At 44.0% G+C, this 17,174-nt stretch overlaps 1 protein-coding gene across 14 annotated transcripts in view; it reads right to left on the bottom strand.

Moving 5' to 3' along the window:
* Nucleotides 1-17,174, bottom strand: part of AKAP13 (A-kinase anchoring protein 13) — a 287,475-nt gene that overhangs the window by 188,567 nt on the left and 81,734 nt on the right. For all 14 annotated transcript variants that reach the window (XM_066239247.1, XM_066239251.1, XM_066239252.1 and 11 more), the window contains exon 2: nucleotides 16,530-16,573. In XM_066239247.1, the coding sequence (XP_066095344.1) occupies nucleotides 16,530-16,562 (33 nt within the window). In that variant the 5' untranslated portion in view covers nucleotides 16,563-16,573. The remainder of the gene's footprint in view (nucleotides 1-16,529; nucleotides 16,574-17,174) is intronic.

Here is a 17,174-nt window from a genome sequence, read left to right as displayed (position 1 = left end):
CCATTTGCAACAGCATGGAAAAACCTGGAGATTATTATGTTTAATCAAACAAGCCAGTCAGATAAAGCCAAATACCATATGATTTTACCTATATGTGGAATCTAATGAACAAAATGAACTGATAAACAAAACAGACTGCCAGCTGTCAGAGGGGCGGGGGGGTTGGGGGGAATGGGTGGAAAAGGTGAAGGGACTAAGCAGAGAAAAAACTAAACACACGTACACATACACACACACACACACGCACACATTTTATTTTGATTCCATTTTCCACTTAAGAGGAATTCCAAGTAATAACTGTAAATTACTCTACAGTGTGTCTATAGCCCATAAAGTTATTACCTGTTCTCTCCTCTGAAAAGGGAGATCAATGCTATCTTTTCAAATATTCTTCTCTTCTTCCAGTCTTTACTACTATTTTTCATGTTATTTAGCGCATTTGAGTCTTGTACTGTCACTTCTCTATACGTGTGCTTTTGATCTGAAATTCAAGCCACCAGACGACAGCCTCCGCCTCCTGTAACACTGGCTATTCTGTTCCCTGATCAGATCTATCACAACCCCCATGAAACTTTAGGCACATCCCTCAATCTCTTCATAGCTCAGTTTCTTCACGTCTCCAGAAGACTAGGTTCAACACAATGATTCCTGTGACTCATCAAATTTTTCTCTAGTCTTGAACTCCCCCACAAAGTTCATTCCCACATACAAACCTGACTGTGGGATATTCACTTGGGGAAATCATCACAACTTTCTCTCTGAAAGAGTACAAGGAGGAGAGGAGAAAGAAGGTGACTTTCTGCCTGGCCTGTGGTGGTGCAGTGGATACTACATCAACCTGGAATGCTGAGGTCGCTGGTTTGAAACCCTGGGTTTGTCCAGTTAAGGCACACAGGAGAAGCAACTACTAAGAATTGATGTTTTCTGCTCCTCCCCCCCTTTCTTTCTCAAAAATCAATAAATAAAATCTCAGAAAGAGAGAGAGAGGAAAAAAAAAGAAGAAAGAGAGAGAGAAGAGAAAGAAGAAGAAGAGAAAGAATGAGGGAGGGAGAGAGGGGGTGGGAGGGAAGGGCGAAAGTATCTTCCTCTTAAACCAGGTCTCTTAATTCTTGACACATATATATTAATACCTTGTGGAGTTTCAGACCTGGCCTCCACAGATCTCTTCTAGAATAAGCCTGGGGTCTAAAATAAAAGGAATCCAGGCCCTGGCTGGTTTGCTCAGTGGTAGAGCATCGGCCTGGCGTGCAGGAGTCCCGGGTTCGCTTCCCGGCCAGGGCACACAGGAGAAGCGCCCATCTGCTTCTCCACCCCTCCCCCTCTCCTTCCTCTCTGTCTCTCTCTTCCCCTCCTGCAGCCAAGGCTCCACTGGAGCAAAGTTGGCCTGGGCGCTGAGGATGGCTCTGTAGCCTCTGCCTCAGGCGCTAGAATGGCTCTGGTTGCAACAGAGCAACGGCCCAGATGGGCAGAGCATCGCCCCCTGGTGGACATGCTGGGTGGATCCAGGTCGGGCACATGCGGGAGTCTGTCTGACTGCCTCCCTGTTTCCAACTTCAGAAAAATACAAAAAAAATAATAAAATAAAATAAGAGGCATCCAAAAACCCTATCTTCCTCTCCCCTCCACCTCTTCCTCCTCCAGAAGTTTAAAATTCTTGCTTCCTTTTCAGCTGTTAGTCTGGGGGAGGATTGTTTACTGTTTCTAGCCTTCAGTTGTTAGGTTGCTAGGTCAGTAGAGCTTCATGTGGGTGGTGGTAGGGCCCATCTTGTTTTATAAATAAATAAATATCAACATGTGTTTCATGTGCCTGGCCTTTTCTTTTATCATCTGACAGCACCCCTTATCCCTACTCCTTCTGGGAAAAGTCTATGCTTTTATCTTGCCAGGGAGAAGAAGGGCTAAAGGCACATGTACTGTGTTCATAAAAACATATTAGCAGTCACATGGTCTGTTGTATGTAGTTTACTGTGAACAAGTGACTCAGACCATAAGTCCCATCAGGGCTAAAGATAGCAATTCAGAACACAAGAGATAACAGATGCTACTTCTAGTATGCATTTCAATTTGCTAATGATAAGATAGTTATCCCATAGAATATATCTCAACAATAACTCTATCAGATATGCTGTACAGACTTCCTTACAATTGTATTTTAAAAAAAGTTATATATGGCCCTGGCCGGTTGGCTCAGCGGTAGAGCGTCGGCCTAGCGTGCGGAGGACCCGGGTTCGATTCCCGGCCAGGGCACACAGGAGAAGCGCCCATTTGCTTCTCCACCCCTCCGCCGCGCTTTCCTCTCTGTCTCTCTCTTCCCCTCCCGCAGCCGAGGCTCCATTGGAGCAAAGATGGCCCGGGCGCTGGGGATGGCTCTGTGGCCTCTGCCTCAGGCGCTAGAGTGGCTCTGGTCGCAATATGGCGATGCCCAGGATGGGCAGAGCATCGCCCCCTGGGGGGCAGAGCACCGCCCCTGGTGGGCGTGCCGGGTGGATCCCGGTTGGGCGCATGTGGGAGTCTGTCTGACTGTCTCTCCCTGTTTCCAGCTTCAGAAAAATGAAAAAAAAAAAAAAAAAGTTATATATGCACAATAAAGATATTGTTATCACATTTATTTCCTTGTTAGCAACACCTTCAAACACAAAGATAGCGTCACCAGCGTACAGGGTTCACATATGGCAAATAACAAAGAAACTTGGAAAACAAATGAGCAACTTAAAGAAAAGCACTTGTTCTGTTAAAAAGGTACATTTAGTAAAATTTGTACTCTTCTCTAAATTGTATTTCTTTCACTCAATTGATGTTCACTGAGTAGTTTCTATGTTCGGTATTAAATATGGCTGCAATAGCTTAGTTGAGAACTACATTTGTCTAAAAACACTTGTGTATCCACAGGACAGAAACAATACACTATTCAAACCTCAGGCAGTGAATTACTTACAACGTAATCTCTGTTGACATCAGCCCTCTCACTTATACTCAAGGGCACACCTTCGCAAGAGCAAGGGTACCCCCATGTTAGGAAAATCCAATATGCAAGTGGTACTTCCAAACCAGAAACAACATTAAAAGAGGAACGTGAACAGTTACACTATCTTCTTTAAATACCCAATTCCTCTAGAACAGATAAATTAAGCAAACCTAACACAATAACCAAAAGATCAAAGTTTGTATCTCCAATTACTGGACAAGAATATAGCATGTGTTCTCCTAATATGATATACTGATAGGGACATCATTTATGTAGTATTCCTGCCAAAATCAGGAGCAAACAATTCAATACAAACCCAAACTGTAACAAAGTGAGTGGCCAATAATTTTCCAAAACTTCAATATTATGAAAGACAAGCAGAGAAACAATTCCTGATTAAGAGACTAAAGAGACATGAACACAATGTGCGAACCTGATTTAATCCTGAATTGGGGAGGGGACAGAAGGAGGATGCTATAAAGCAGTGGTCCCCAACCATTTTTTGGACCACGGACCAGTTTAATGTCAGAAAATATTATATTTTCACGGACCAGCTTTCAGCGTGGGACGGATAAATGTATCATGTGACCGAGACAAGCGTCAAGAATGAGTCTTAGACGGATGTAACAGAGGGAATCTGGTCATTTTTCAAAAATAAAACATCGTTCAGACTTAAATATAAATAAAACAAAAATAATGTAAGTTATTTATTCTTTCTCTGCAGACCGGTACCAAATGGCCCACGGACTGGTACCAGTCCGCGGCCCAGGGGTTGGGGACCACTGCTATAAAGGACATTACTGGAAGAATCACAGAAATGTAGATATGGACTTACGTTACACAAGAGTATTACATCAGCATGACCAGACAGTGGCGCAGTGGATAGAGCGTTGGACTGGGATGCAGAGGACCCAGGTTCAAGACCCCAAGGTCGCCAGCTTGAGTGCGGGCTTATCTAGTTTGAGCAAAGCTCACCAGCATGGACCCAAGGTCGCTGGCTCGAGCAAGGGGTTACTCGGTCTGTTGTAGCCCCATGGTCAAGGCACATATGAGAAAGCAATCAATGAACAACTAAGGTATCGCAACGAAAAACTGATGACTGATGCTTCTCATCTCTCTCTGTTCCTGTCTGTCTGTCTCTGTCTGTCCCGCTCTCTGACTCTCTCTCTGTCCCTGTAAAAAAAAAAATTAATTTAATTAAAAAAGAAGAGTATTACATCAATGTTACAATTCCTGGTTTTGTTCATTGTACTCTGGTTATGAAAGAGAATGCCCTAGTTCTTAGAAATACATGCTGAAATATTCGGGGGAGTAAGGTATGAAGTCTTTTTTTTTTTTTGTATTTTTCTGAAGCTGGAAACGGGGAAAGACAGTCAGACAGACTCCCGCATGCGCCCGACCGGGATCCACCCGGCATGCCCACCAGGGGCGACGCTCTGCTCACCAGGGGGCGATGCTCTGCCCCTCCAGGGTGTCGCTCTGCCGCGACCAGAGCCACTCTAGCGCCTGGGCAGAGGCCAAGGAGCCATCCCCAGCGCCCGGGCCATCTTTGCTCCAATGGAGCCTTGGCTGCGGGAGGGGAAGAGAGAGACAGAGAGGAAGGAGGGGGGTGTAGAGAAGCAAATGGGTGCTTCTCCCATGTGCCCTGGCCGGGAATCGAACCCGGGTCCCCCGCACGCCAGGCCGACGCTCTACCACTGAGCCAACCGGCCAGGGCCTCAACTTTCAAACGACTCAAAAAATATGTAATACAGAGAATGATAAGCTAATGTGATTAAATGTTATTAAGAGATAAATAGAGATGAGTTGTATCCCTGCAAATTTTCTGTAAATCTGAACTTGTTTCAAGTAAAACACTGAAAAAATTAAAAAACATGTGAAATGAAAGATTACACTTAGGTTACTAACTCTGGCAGGATAGCTCAGTTGGTCAGAGCATCACCCCGGAGCGCAGAGGTTACCAGTTTGATCCCTGATCAGGGTACATACAGGAGCAGATTCCTGTCTCTCTCCTGCTCTCTATCCCTTCCTCTCTCTAAAATCAATCAATCAATACTTTAAAAAAATGTATTATCTTGGGCTACTTATTTTTACAAAGGGCTTTAATTTTGTAAGTCTCTATCATTAAGTGCTATGAAATTTGTTTTTAATTTTCTGTGTGTGTGTGACAAGAGACAGAGAAAGGGACAGATAGGGACAGACAGACAGGAAGGGAGAGAGATGAGAAGCATCAATTCTTTGTTGCTGCACCTTAGTTGTTCATTGATTGCTTTCTCATATGTGCCCTAAATGGGAGACTATAGCAGACCGAGTGACCCCTTGCTCAAGCCAGAGACTTTGTGCTCAAGCTGGTAAGCAGAGGTCAAACCAGATGAGCCTGTGCTCACGCCGGCAACCTCGGGGTTTCAAACCTTGGTTTTCTTCTGTGCATCCCAGTCTGACGCTCTATCCACTGCGCCACCGCCTGATCAGTCTTTGTGGGATTTTTAAATACTTCTCAGGACCTGGTGTTTTTCCTTATTTACTAATAGTTTTCTCTCTTCTGCTGTTGATACCCCTCGCAGATCCTAAATATCAACTGAAAGAAAAATTTCAACACACTTTATGTTCTGTTGTGTATTACTTCTAAGAGCAGAGAACTGACCCTTTTGCCAATGGACTATCATACAACAGTTACTTGATTCCTTCACCAAAACAGCAGCAGCCCTGCCGCTTGACTTAGTTCATTGAAAACGAAGTACACTGTCACTCTTCTTGTAAAAGACAGAAAAAAGAATGTCCCATTAAGTGTTACTGCTGATATACTTGAAATCTGAAGTTTAAATAGTCTTCAGTAGATCCTACTCAAACTAAACAAATAATCACACAAAGCACTTACTTATCAGAAGTTGATTTCTAGAGCCTTGCTTCCCTAAAAAGCTTTTTAAAGTTTAACCAGCTTTATAGTGATTTCTTTGACCAGCCTGTAAAAGACAGATTTGAATCAAATGTTATCAGCAATTAGCTGTGCCAACCTGTCATAACATCTTCAGAATGCAGTTCATCTCTAGAACTGAGAGGCTATGGGTCAAATAAATTTGCAAATATGATGTACAGTGGTACCTTGAGATACGAGCAGACCAACATACGAATTTTTTAAGATATGAGCTGTGACTCGGTCCATATTTTTGTTTGAGATCGGGGCGAAATTCCGAGATAGGAGTCGTGACTCGGGAAGCTGCCGCTAGTTGGCGCGTTGGCGCACGGGCCCAGTATGGGCAACACAACACCAGCATCTCGTTCTTTCTCACGTGTTCCCCACAGAATCAAGTCAAATCTCGTGCGCTGTACTCGTTCTTGCATCATTTTTGCATTTTTTACTAATTTTTTTGTGTGCTATTATGGGGCCGAAGAAAGTGAGTGTAAAGGACAGTGGTGAAAAGAAGAAGAGAATGATGTTGATAGAAATAAAGCAAGAAATAATAGAAAAACATAAGCATGGTGTACGAGTGATTGAACTGGCAAGGCTGTACGACTGCAATACATCTACAATTTGTACTATCCTTAAAAAGATGCCATCAAAAGCGCAAATGCAGCAAAAGGAACTAAAATTCTGTCCCAGTTAAGGACAAATATCCATGAAGAAATGGAGAAGCTTCTGCTGGTGTAGGTGAAAGAGAAAGAGCTGGCAGGAGATACAGTGATGGAGACTGTAATATGCGAAAAGGCACGTTTTATTTTCGTGGACTTGGAAGAAGAAAGGACCATCAACCTCAAAAGAGGCAGCAGACCATACGATTAAGGCAAGTCACGGCTGGTTTGAAAATTTCAAGAAGAGATCTGGCATCCATTCGGTGGGGAGGCACGGTGAAGCTGCGCGTGCTGATGTTAAGGCAGCTGAGTAAATCGCACGTTTTGCTACGCTTATCGCAGAGGAAGGATACATCCCCCAACAAGTATTCAACTGCGACGAAACAGGATTGTTTTGGAAAAAAATGCCCCGGAGGACTTTCATCACCGCAGAAGAGAAGAAGTTGCCAGGTCATAAACCCATGAAGGACTGTCTGACCCTTGCATTGTGTCCAAATGCTAGCGGTAAAGAAAAACTGCAGGTTATATGGCGTGCCAATGCTAGGGCATGGGTTATGCAGCAGTTTTTTACTGAATGGGTAAATCTCATCTTTGGTTCTGCAGTGAAGAAATATCTTCAAGAAAATAAACTCCCGATAAAAGCATTACTAATCCTTGATAATGCTCCAGCCCACCCACCTGGACTTGAAGATGATATTCTCAATGAGTTCAAATTCGTGAAAGTCCTCTAACTCCCACCCAACATGACTTCAATCTTGCAACCTATGGATCAGCAGGTCATTTCCAACTTTAAAAAGCTTCACACAAAGCACTTGTTTTGCCACTGCTTTGAGGTGACAGAATACAATTCTAACCCTTTGAGAGTTTTGGAAAAAACACTACAACATCGTGATATGTTTATGCATTATTGACTTGGCATGGCAAGAGGTTACAAGAACCTTGAACTCAGCATGGAAAAAGTTATGGCCTGATGTTGTTGCAGACAGGGACTTTGAAGGATTCGAACCAGAGACTGAGACCAAGATAGAAGCGTTGAGGAGATTGTATCCCTCGGAAAGTCAATGGGTCTGGAGGTAGATGAGGGTGACATAAACGAGCTCGTCGAAAAACATGAGGAGGAACTCTCAACTGAGGAGTTGAAGGAGCTACAGCCGATGCAACATACAGAGCTTCTGCAAGAGATTAGTAGTGAGGAGGAGGTAGAGTCAGAGGAAGTGATTTCTACAAATGAAATTAAAGACATGCTGGCAATGTGGGAGAAGCTTTCAAGTTTCATTGAAAAGAAACACCCAGAAAACGTTTCAACTGGTAGTGCTTCAGCTCTTTTTAATGACACTTGTCATATTTCCGTAACATTTTAAGAGGCAGGCAAAAGCAAACCTCTTTGGATTTTTATTCAAAAGTCCTGCAAGTGAAAGTGCCGAAAGTGCAGCCAAAAAGGCAAAAACAGGTGATGATTAAATGAAAAATACGTAATGTTTGTGGGGTGGTCAGTAATGGGGAAAGGTCACGCGAGACACCAGACCCGGGAACTTTGGCTAGAACCGCCCACACCTCATGCACACCAAAAGAAACTTCCCAGGAGTCCCTTGGGAAAAGAACAACCATCCGTCAGCCGGTGAGACTTTGCCACATAATATTAGCTTGACCACCCTAGAGACCCTTTAAATATTCCCCACGCAGGTCACTGTCTCCGGAACCAGGGAACATCGTTGGGCAGGACGCGCTCTGTACTCAATAAAGCTTTTATTATTCCACACTTTGTGGCTACACCCTTTCCTTCTTCCTCAGCGGGGAAAAATACCTTACAATGTTAAGCTTAGGTAAAGTTTAAAGTTAAGAAAGTGCATTTTTTTACAATTAAGTTTTTGTGGTTTCATTTTAAGTAAAGAAAGTGCAATTTTAGTTTTGTTTAAAGAAAATGCAGTGACATTTAGTGTTAAAAAAGTGCAGTTTTAGTTTACCTGTCTAGAGTGCCTGCATCCCTCCCTACTCCTCCACCATTCACCTCCATTAGCCGCACTCATCTGTCTCCCAGGAAAGAATACAGTACTAAATAACACTTTTTCTTTTATTTCATATATTTTGTTATGCAGTGGTAAAGTATACATGTGTGTTTCTTAATTAAAAACATGTCTTAACTTAGGACAGTTTGGGATGTTTCACAGGGCTGAAACAGATTAAATCTATTTCAGTTATTTTAAATGGGAGAAATTTGTTTGATATACAAGTTGACTGACTTACGAGCTTGGTTACAGAACGAATTAAACTCGTATCTCAAGGTACCACTGTATATGTTTCCTCACTTATAGTTTGCATAGTGGGGGACAGGCTGTAAGCAGTCAGGGTCCTTATAGCCTAAGGCTTAGTTTTATGACTAAGCCTTTCCCACCCTTTTAATACTAAGATCTTCTCAACACTAAGCTTTTCCCCACATCCTTGACTGTTGCATGATGTGGGGTGCTGCACTCTTATGAGGAATCCCATTTATGCCTCCAATAAGTGGCTTTGTATCGGAGACTTCCTTATTTGTATATTGGCTTAAAGGTTTGGGTTTCTACACTATAAAATGGGGCAAACCGAGAGTTGCTCTCTCTGGGTTCCTGAAATTAGCATTGCAGAGGAGAGGCAGCCAAGATGGCGGAGTGCTGAAGGAGAAGCCAATTTGTGCAGAGTTTGTGCAGAGAAGAGATGGGGAACAGAGGTGAATAAGACTGGTTAGCTAGAAACCTTGTGTTGGGCAGATAAAATATATTATGCTCACTGTGTTGAAGATGGCGCTGCCCACGTGGAAGCCGTTGCCCAGGTGCTGTTAATGTGTGTTGGGGGCGGGCTGTGGGCTGGCAGGAGCCTTGTAGCCTGGGGCTTGGTTTTAGGACTAAGCTTTTCCCACCCTTTTTGATGTGGGGTGGTGCAATCCCATCATGTCTCTAATAAGTGACTTTGTATTAGAGACTTCCCTATTTTGTATATTGGATTAAAGGTTTTGATTTCTACACTATAAAATGGGGGCAGAACGAGAGCTTGCTCTTTCGGTTCCTGGGATTATTAGCATTAGAGGAGAAAGCAGAGAGGAGAGGAGAGAGAGGCCATGTGGAGGAGGCCAGGAGAAGCAGCCAAGATGGTGGAGTGTTGAGTGAGAAGCCAGTTTGTGCAGGGGGAAGGAAGGAGATGGGGAACAGAGGTGAATAAATCTCGTGAGCTAGAAACCTTTGATTCTAGGAAACTCGGATAAGTCAGTAGCTTTGTGAGCACTGAATGAGTGGGTTTTGGAGCCCAGTGTGTGTTTTTACTTGCCCGCCGTGTGCAGGCTAGGGTTAAAGATGATGGCCCATCAGTTTTTGGCTCCGTTGTTTCTTTACCGACTGTCTGAATCCAATGCGAACCTGCATGTGAATGGCCACTATGGTGGCCCTGGCTACTAGCTTTACACCTTGGATTCTAGGAATACTCGGATAAGTCAGTGGCTTTGGGAGCTCTGAATGGAAAGGGAAGTGTTTTCCCACTCTGTGTATTTCTTGCCCGCCGGGTGTAAGCTAGGATTGAAGGTAATGGCCCACTAGTTCTTGGCTCTGTTGTTTCATTACCGTCTGTCTGAATCAAATGCGAATCTGCATGGGCCAGGTGGCTGTGATGGTGGCTACAGCAACTGGTCTTACAGAGGCTAATAAGACAGTATCTGAGGTCTTTGTTAACTCGTGCATTCTCACAGTCCATGATGGCTAGATCGAAAAGCTTCCGACTATTCTCCTTGTCTCTATTCTCTCCTTCTAAATGGTGGTGATGCTCACCACCAATTAATTTCCCCAAGTTACTACTGTATTAGTTTCCTACAGCTGTCAAAAAAATTACCATTGCCTGACCTGTGGTGGCGCAGTGGATATAGCATCATTCTGGAAACGCTGAGGTTGCCGGTTCAAAACCCTAGGCTTGCCTGGTCAAGGCACATATGGGAGTTGATGCTTCCTGTTCCTCCCCTCCCTTCTCTCCCCTCTCTATAATGAATAAATAAAATCTTTTTTTAAAAAATTACCATGAACAGAGGCTTTAAACAACACGGATTTCTCTTACAACTCTGGAGGTCAGAAATGACTTTCCTGGGCTGAAATAAGGAAGTATCTGCAGGGCTGTGTGCCTTCTGGTAGCTCCAGGGAAAACTGTTCCCTGACCTTCCAGCATCCAGAGTCCGCATTCCCTGGTTCGTGGCCCCGCCCCTTCCTCCTTCTTCAAAGCCAGCAGCAGAGCAGCATGTACAAATCCCTCTGACTCATGATTCTCCTGACTTCCCTCACCTCTAAATACCTGTGTAATTACTGCGCTTCCCAGATAATACAGGATAATCTCCCATCACAAGATCCTTAATCAAATCTTCAAAGTCCCTTCTGCCAAGTAGGATCAATATCCAGATTCTGGGGATTAAGAAGGGGACACACTGAGGAACCATCATTCTTCCCATCTCGACTTAGATTCAGCAGTCCCCAGTCAAAACCTCTCAGCAGCCAAAATAAGACATGTGAAGAAAACTATTAAATCATTTTCAAGTCTCCTGTGTAGACACCAAAATCCTCAACAAAACACAAGTGAGTTAAATCCAGCAACATATAAAAAGGATTATACACCACGACCAAATGGAATTTATCCTAGGAATCCAAGGTTGGTTTAACATTCAGAATCAATCAATGTAACACACATCAGTGGAATGAAAGAAAAAGCCCAAGAGGCCGTCTCAATAGACACAAAAAACTGGCCAAATACAACACTAAAAAGCGATTAGCTAATAAACAAGTTCAGCAAGGTTGCAGGTTATAAAAGCAGTATACAAAAATCAATTGTATTTCTACTTACTAGCAATGAACTGTGGTAAGGTACCAAAGAATTGCAAAAATTAATATTAATATTAATTTTTGGAGGAAAAGTCAGGCTTCTTGACCCATCCTTTCTTTGAAGAATGGAGGGAGAAGAATGTGGAAGCTTTCTAGCTTGCAAGGACAACTGGGTCATTTAGTTTAACTATAAAATAAAGGTTATCTGAAGAACTTCCTTTCCCTTTCAATAAGAGACAATATTTACATACCCTACACTGATTTTAACTCTCCCTCCCTTCCTGGAATCCTGGGAGTAATGTATACTGAAGAGAGATAGACACTAAAGGTTTCTAAATGTCTTTAATATGTAAAACGAGGCCCTGGCAGGTTGGCTCAATGGTAGAGCCTCGGCCTGGCGTGCAGGAGTCCCGGGTTCGATTCCCGGCCAGGGCACAAGGGGAAGCACCCATCTGCTTCTCCACCCCTCCCCCTCTCCTTCCTCTCTGTCTCTCTCTTCCCCTCCCGCAACCAAGGCTCCACTGGAGCAGTTTGCCCGGGCGCTGAGGATGGCTCAGGTTGCAACAGAGCAACGCCCCAGATGGTTATGCCAGGTGGATCCCAGTCGGGCGCATACGGGAGTCTGTCTGACTGCCTCCCCATTTCCAACCTCAGAAAAGAAAAAGAAAAAAAAAAGATTGACTACCCCTGCTCTAGACAAATGTTATAAGCTTGTTAATGATTGTGTCATGCTCCCCCTCCTTTTCCCCCAACCTGTATGTGGTGGTCCAGGGTATATAATCAGCCTCAGAGCTATATTCGACACTGCATGATTTGGGTCAGCTATACCCCGTGTTAGTCATATGCAATCGGCTTAATCAATATATCTCCTCTTAAAAATTCTTCTGTATCCTGCCTTGGTATCTTACATAAACCCGCGGAACGCTACTTTACAACAGAATAATCTGAAAATGAAATTAAGAAAATATCATTTCTAATAGCATTAAAAAGAAAACACTTAGGAATAAATTTCATAAAAGAATAAGGCTTGTACACTGAAAACTATAAAATATTGTTGAAAGAAAGTAAAGATGACCTAAATGAAAGAAAATAACTTAGAATCCAGAAATAATTCCTTACATTTATGAGCAACTGATTTTCAACAAAGGTGCCAAAGACAATTCCATGGAGAAAGAATAGTCTTTTCAACAAATGGTGCTGGGAGAAAACAGAAAAGTAAATCGTTATGATCCCAGTTAGGTGAAGCCTTCTTAAATAACAAAAGTACAAGCCATAAAAGAAATAACAGGTAAACAGCACATCATCAAAACTAACAATCCCTGTGCCTCAAAGGATACCATCATAAAAGTGAAATGGGCCTGACTAGGCAGTGGCGCAGGGGATACAGCATCAGCCTGGGACACTGAAGACCCAGGTTCGAAACCCTGGGGTCACCAGCTTAAGCGCAGACTCATCCGGCTTGAGTGTAGGGTTGCCAGCTTAAGCACAGGCTCATCTGGCTTGTGTAGGGTGCCAGCTTGAGCGTGGGATCATAGGTTAAGCCCAAAGGTTGTCAACTTGAGCCCACAGTCACTGGCTTGAGCAAGGGGTCGCTGGCTTGGCTGGAGTTGATGCTTCTCCACCTCTCTCCCTGTCTGTCTCTGTCTCTTTCTCACTAAAAAAAGTGAAATGGTAACCCATAGATTAGAAGAAAAATTTTGCATCCAATAAGGGACTTGTTTCCACACTATATAAACACTTACCACTCAAAAATTAAAAGAACATAACCCCATTTAAAAATGGGCAAGAGATCGGAGCAGACATTTCTTCAGAGATATATATATATAAATGGCCAAAAAACACATGTAAAGATGCTTGAACTCAGCCCTGGCTGGCTGGCTCAGTGGTAGACCATAGGCCCGGCGTATGGAAGTCCCAGGTTCAATTTCCAGCTAGGGCACACAGGAGAGGTGCCCAACTTCTTCTCCACCCTTCCCCCTCTCCTTTCTCTTTGTCTCTCTCTTCACCTCCTGCAGACAAGGCTCCATTGGAGCAAAGTTGGCCCGGGGGCTGAGGATGGCTCCATAGCCGCCACCTTAGGCACTAGAATGGCTCCAATTGCAACACAGCAACACCCCAGGGGGCCGAGCATCGTCCCCTGGTAGGCATGCTGGGTGGATCCCGGTCTGGCGCATGTGGGAGTCTTGTCTCTCTGCCTCCCCACTTCTCACTTCAGAAAAATACAAAAAAAAAAAAAGAAAAAGAAAAAAAGAAAAAGATGCTCGAACTCAGCAGACATTAGGGAAATGTAAATCAAAACCACAAATATGCCTGACCAGGCGGTGGTACAGTGGATAGAGCGTTGGCCTGGGATGCAGAAGGACCTAGGCTCGAGACCCCGGGGTTGCCAGCTTGAGCGCAAGCTCATCTGGCTTGAGCAAAAAGCTCACTAGAATGGACCCAAGGTCACTGGCTCAAGTGGGGCATTACTCAGTCTGCTGAAGGCTTGCGGTCATGGCACATATGAGAAAGCAATCAATGAACAACTACGGTGTCCACCAAAAAACTGATGACTGATGCTTCTCATCTCTCTCCGTTCCTGTCTGTCCCTATCTATCCTTCTATCTGACTCTCTCTCTGTCCCTGTAAAAAAAACCCACAAATACTATTTCAGTCCCACTAGGATGGCTACAATAAAGTCAGGGAATAGCAAGTGTTGGCAAGAATACAGAGAAATTGAACCTTCAACATCACTGGTAGAAATGCAAAATGATACAACTGCTGTAGCAAGCTGGCAATCCCTCAAAATGTCAAACAGCCTGACCAGGCAGTGGCGCAGTGGATAGAGCATCGGACTGGAATGCGGAGGACCCAGGTTCGAGACCCTGAGGTTGCCAGCTTGAGCGCGGGCTCATCTGGTTTGAGCAAAAGCTCACCAGCTTCAACCCAAGGTCGCTGGCCCCAGCAAGGGGTTACTCAGTCTGCTGAAGGCCCGCGGTCAAGGCAAATGAGAAAGCAATCAATGAACATCTAAGGTGTTGCAATGCGCAACGAAAAACTAATGATTGATGCTTCTCATCTCTCCGTTCCTTGTCTGTCTGTCCCTGTCTATCCCACTCTCTGACTCTCTCTCTGTCTCTGTAAAAAAAAAAAAAAATGTCGCCCTGGCCGGTTGGCTCAGTGGTAGAGCGTTGGCCTGGCGTGCGGGGGACCCGGGTTCGATTCCCGGCCAGGGCACATAGGAGAAGTGCCCATTTGCTCCTCCACCCCCGCCCCCCTTTCTCTCTGTCTCCCTCTTCTGCTCCCGCAGCCAAGGCTCCATTGGAGCAGAGATGGCCCGGGCGCTGGGGATGGCTCCTTGGCCTCTGCCCCAGGCGCCAGAGTGGCTCTGGTCACGGCAGAGCGACGCCCTGGAGGGGCAGAGCATCGCCCCCTGGTGGGCGAGCCGGGTGAATCCCAGTCGGGCGCATGCGGGAGTCTATCTGACTGTCTCTCCCCGTTTCCAGCTTCAAGAAAGATAAAAAAAAAAAAAAAATGTCAAACAGAGTTATCGTGTAACCAGGCAGTTATATGCTTAAGGATATACCCCAGACAAATGAAAATATATGCCTATACACAGAAAATTGCTGTTCTAAGCATCATCATTCATACTAGCCAAAAATGGAAAAGAACCCAAATGCCCACCCATGAATCAATGAATGGATAAACAAACTGTGGTATATCCATACAATGGAATATTATTAACCAATAAAAAGGAACAAATATGGATACACGCTTTATCATAAACTTGGAAACATGCTAAGTGAAAAAAGCCAGTCACCAATGGTCCTTCTATTTCAGCTTTCTGGAATAGGTAAAGAAAGTGGCTGCCAAGGGCTGGAGGAATAGTGACTAGTGACTGCTCATGGGTCTAGGGTTTCTTTCTGGGACAATGAAAATGTTCTGAAGTTAGATATCTGTTATGGTTACACACGATGAAAATACTAAGACCCGCCAAATCATACATTTTAAATGAATTTTACAGTGTGTGAAGAGCTCAATAACCCGAGCATTTAGTCCACGTGCAAACCCACAGGAGAACATAGTAAATTGTCTCTGAGTAGTGTGAAAAAAAAATTAAGTCCATGAAGTATCCTCTAAGAACACGTTTTTCTTTATATGCGACATTTGACATAAAAAATCATCTATGCACGAGTGACCGTATGAATGTTGTGTTAGAAAAGTACATGACTTAGTAATGCAGCACGGTTAAAAATAAAAAAATGCATAAAATAAACAGATCTAAAATTGACACCATCACAGGGTCCTCAGAGGTCACAACATAAACCCCCGTGTCTGTTTTCCTCCACAATCACGCCTCCGCCATCCTTTTAGACTGACCTCCCAGTATTCCCCATCATGATCTGAGCAGGGCCACTTCCCACCACCAAGCCCCCGCCACGCACTGCACAGCCTGCTCACCACCACTCATCCCTCTGTCCTCTTATACACCTTGTGTCATCAACAAATTCTGGACTAAATGTTCCTTATTCTTCAAGGCCTGACTCACATCCTGTCCCCAGAAATTTTTCCTCAGCCTCTGCAGACCCTAGCCACCCAGAATGCACTGGGCCCTCACACCTCTAACTGTCCACACCTCTTAGCTGGCACTTCATCAGTCTTTTCACCACCCCAGTTCAGAAAATTCAGTCCTACGACAATTAAAAAAAGAAAAAAGTCACCTAGCATTGACCATTTCCAGCCCTGATGCACTCATTTATCCATTCCATCATACAATCCCCTCACTTTAGGGAGATGGTACCTCAGCTTTCGCTCAGCCTCCTAGTGTAACTAGCACTCTTGCCAATGACAGAGCGCCACCTAGTTGCAACAGGATAACTCACACTGGCAGTAATTAAAAACCACAAAATCATTTTCCAGAGCAACGCAATTGTTTTATACGTGCATCTAATCACCTTGACTAGTTCAGCTCACAGTTTTACAGGTATTATTTTACTCAACTCGGAACCATACACACATTAGTCATTTAGTGTTTACTAAATCAAATTCAATCTCCAAAGTGTTACACCAATAATTTTGTGTGTAGATGGTTAAAAATTCCTGTTAATCACATGACAGTGTCTGGGGTTTATTATGACGAGTAAACAGGATAGAGAAGAAAAAATAAAAAGACATTTCATTGATGTACTCACATATAATGGAGCTTGTTGTGGATTAAGTTTCATGACCCAGGACACTGAAAAAGAAAAAGAAGAAGTAAATGAGAATAAAATTTAAAAGTTATCGCTAAAAATATAAAAACCACCCGTAAGTCCAAGATGCCAAGCGTGGCTACCCGAGGACAAACAGAAGTCTGAGCTTCCCTTAGAGGTTTGGGAAGGCAAGAAGGTCAAAGACTGCAAAATCCCTCGGAGTCCAGATTCAATCTTTTCAATCGGGGAAGAAAGATTTTCCAATTGAAAAATATAGACAAAAGGCTTCACTGTCATAAAAGAAGTTTCAACAACCAACAGGATATTAAAAGCAGTGACCACTACAGCAAAATCAGCGTCTGCTCAGTTATGCCTCTGCCTAATCCCTCCAACAACACACAAAGCGCTGTGTAACCGGAGGCTCCTCCCAGCCCCACCAGGGAGCCTGGGAAGAGGCTGGCAAGGACCAGAGAGCTCTCCCCCCCTCTGCCCTTCTCTAGGGAAAGGGAGGTTAGCGCCTTCCAACAATGAATCCTTGTTAACCTCCTTAAAATTAATGACTGGATTCCCTACTGTTACTTTCACTACCTGAATTCGCAGAAAAATCTTAAGAAGAACTTTAAAGACGACTTCCAAGACTGTATA

Source organism: Saccopteryx bilineata, chromosome 7, assembly GCF_036850765.1.
Source record: "Saccopteryx bilineata isolate mSacBil1 chromosome 7, mSacBil1_pri_phased_curated, whole genome shotgun sequence".
NCBI classification, from domain to species: Eukaryota; Metazoa; Chordata; class Mammalia; order Chiroptera; family Emballonuridae; genus Saccopteryx; species Saccopteryx bilineata.
This window is presented reverse-complemented; position numbering and strand designations above follow the sequence as displayed.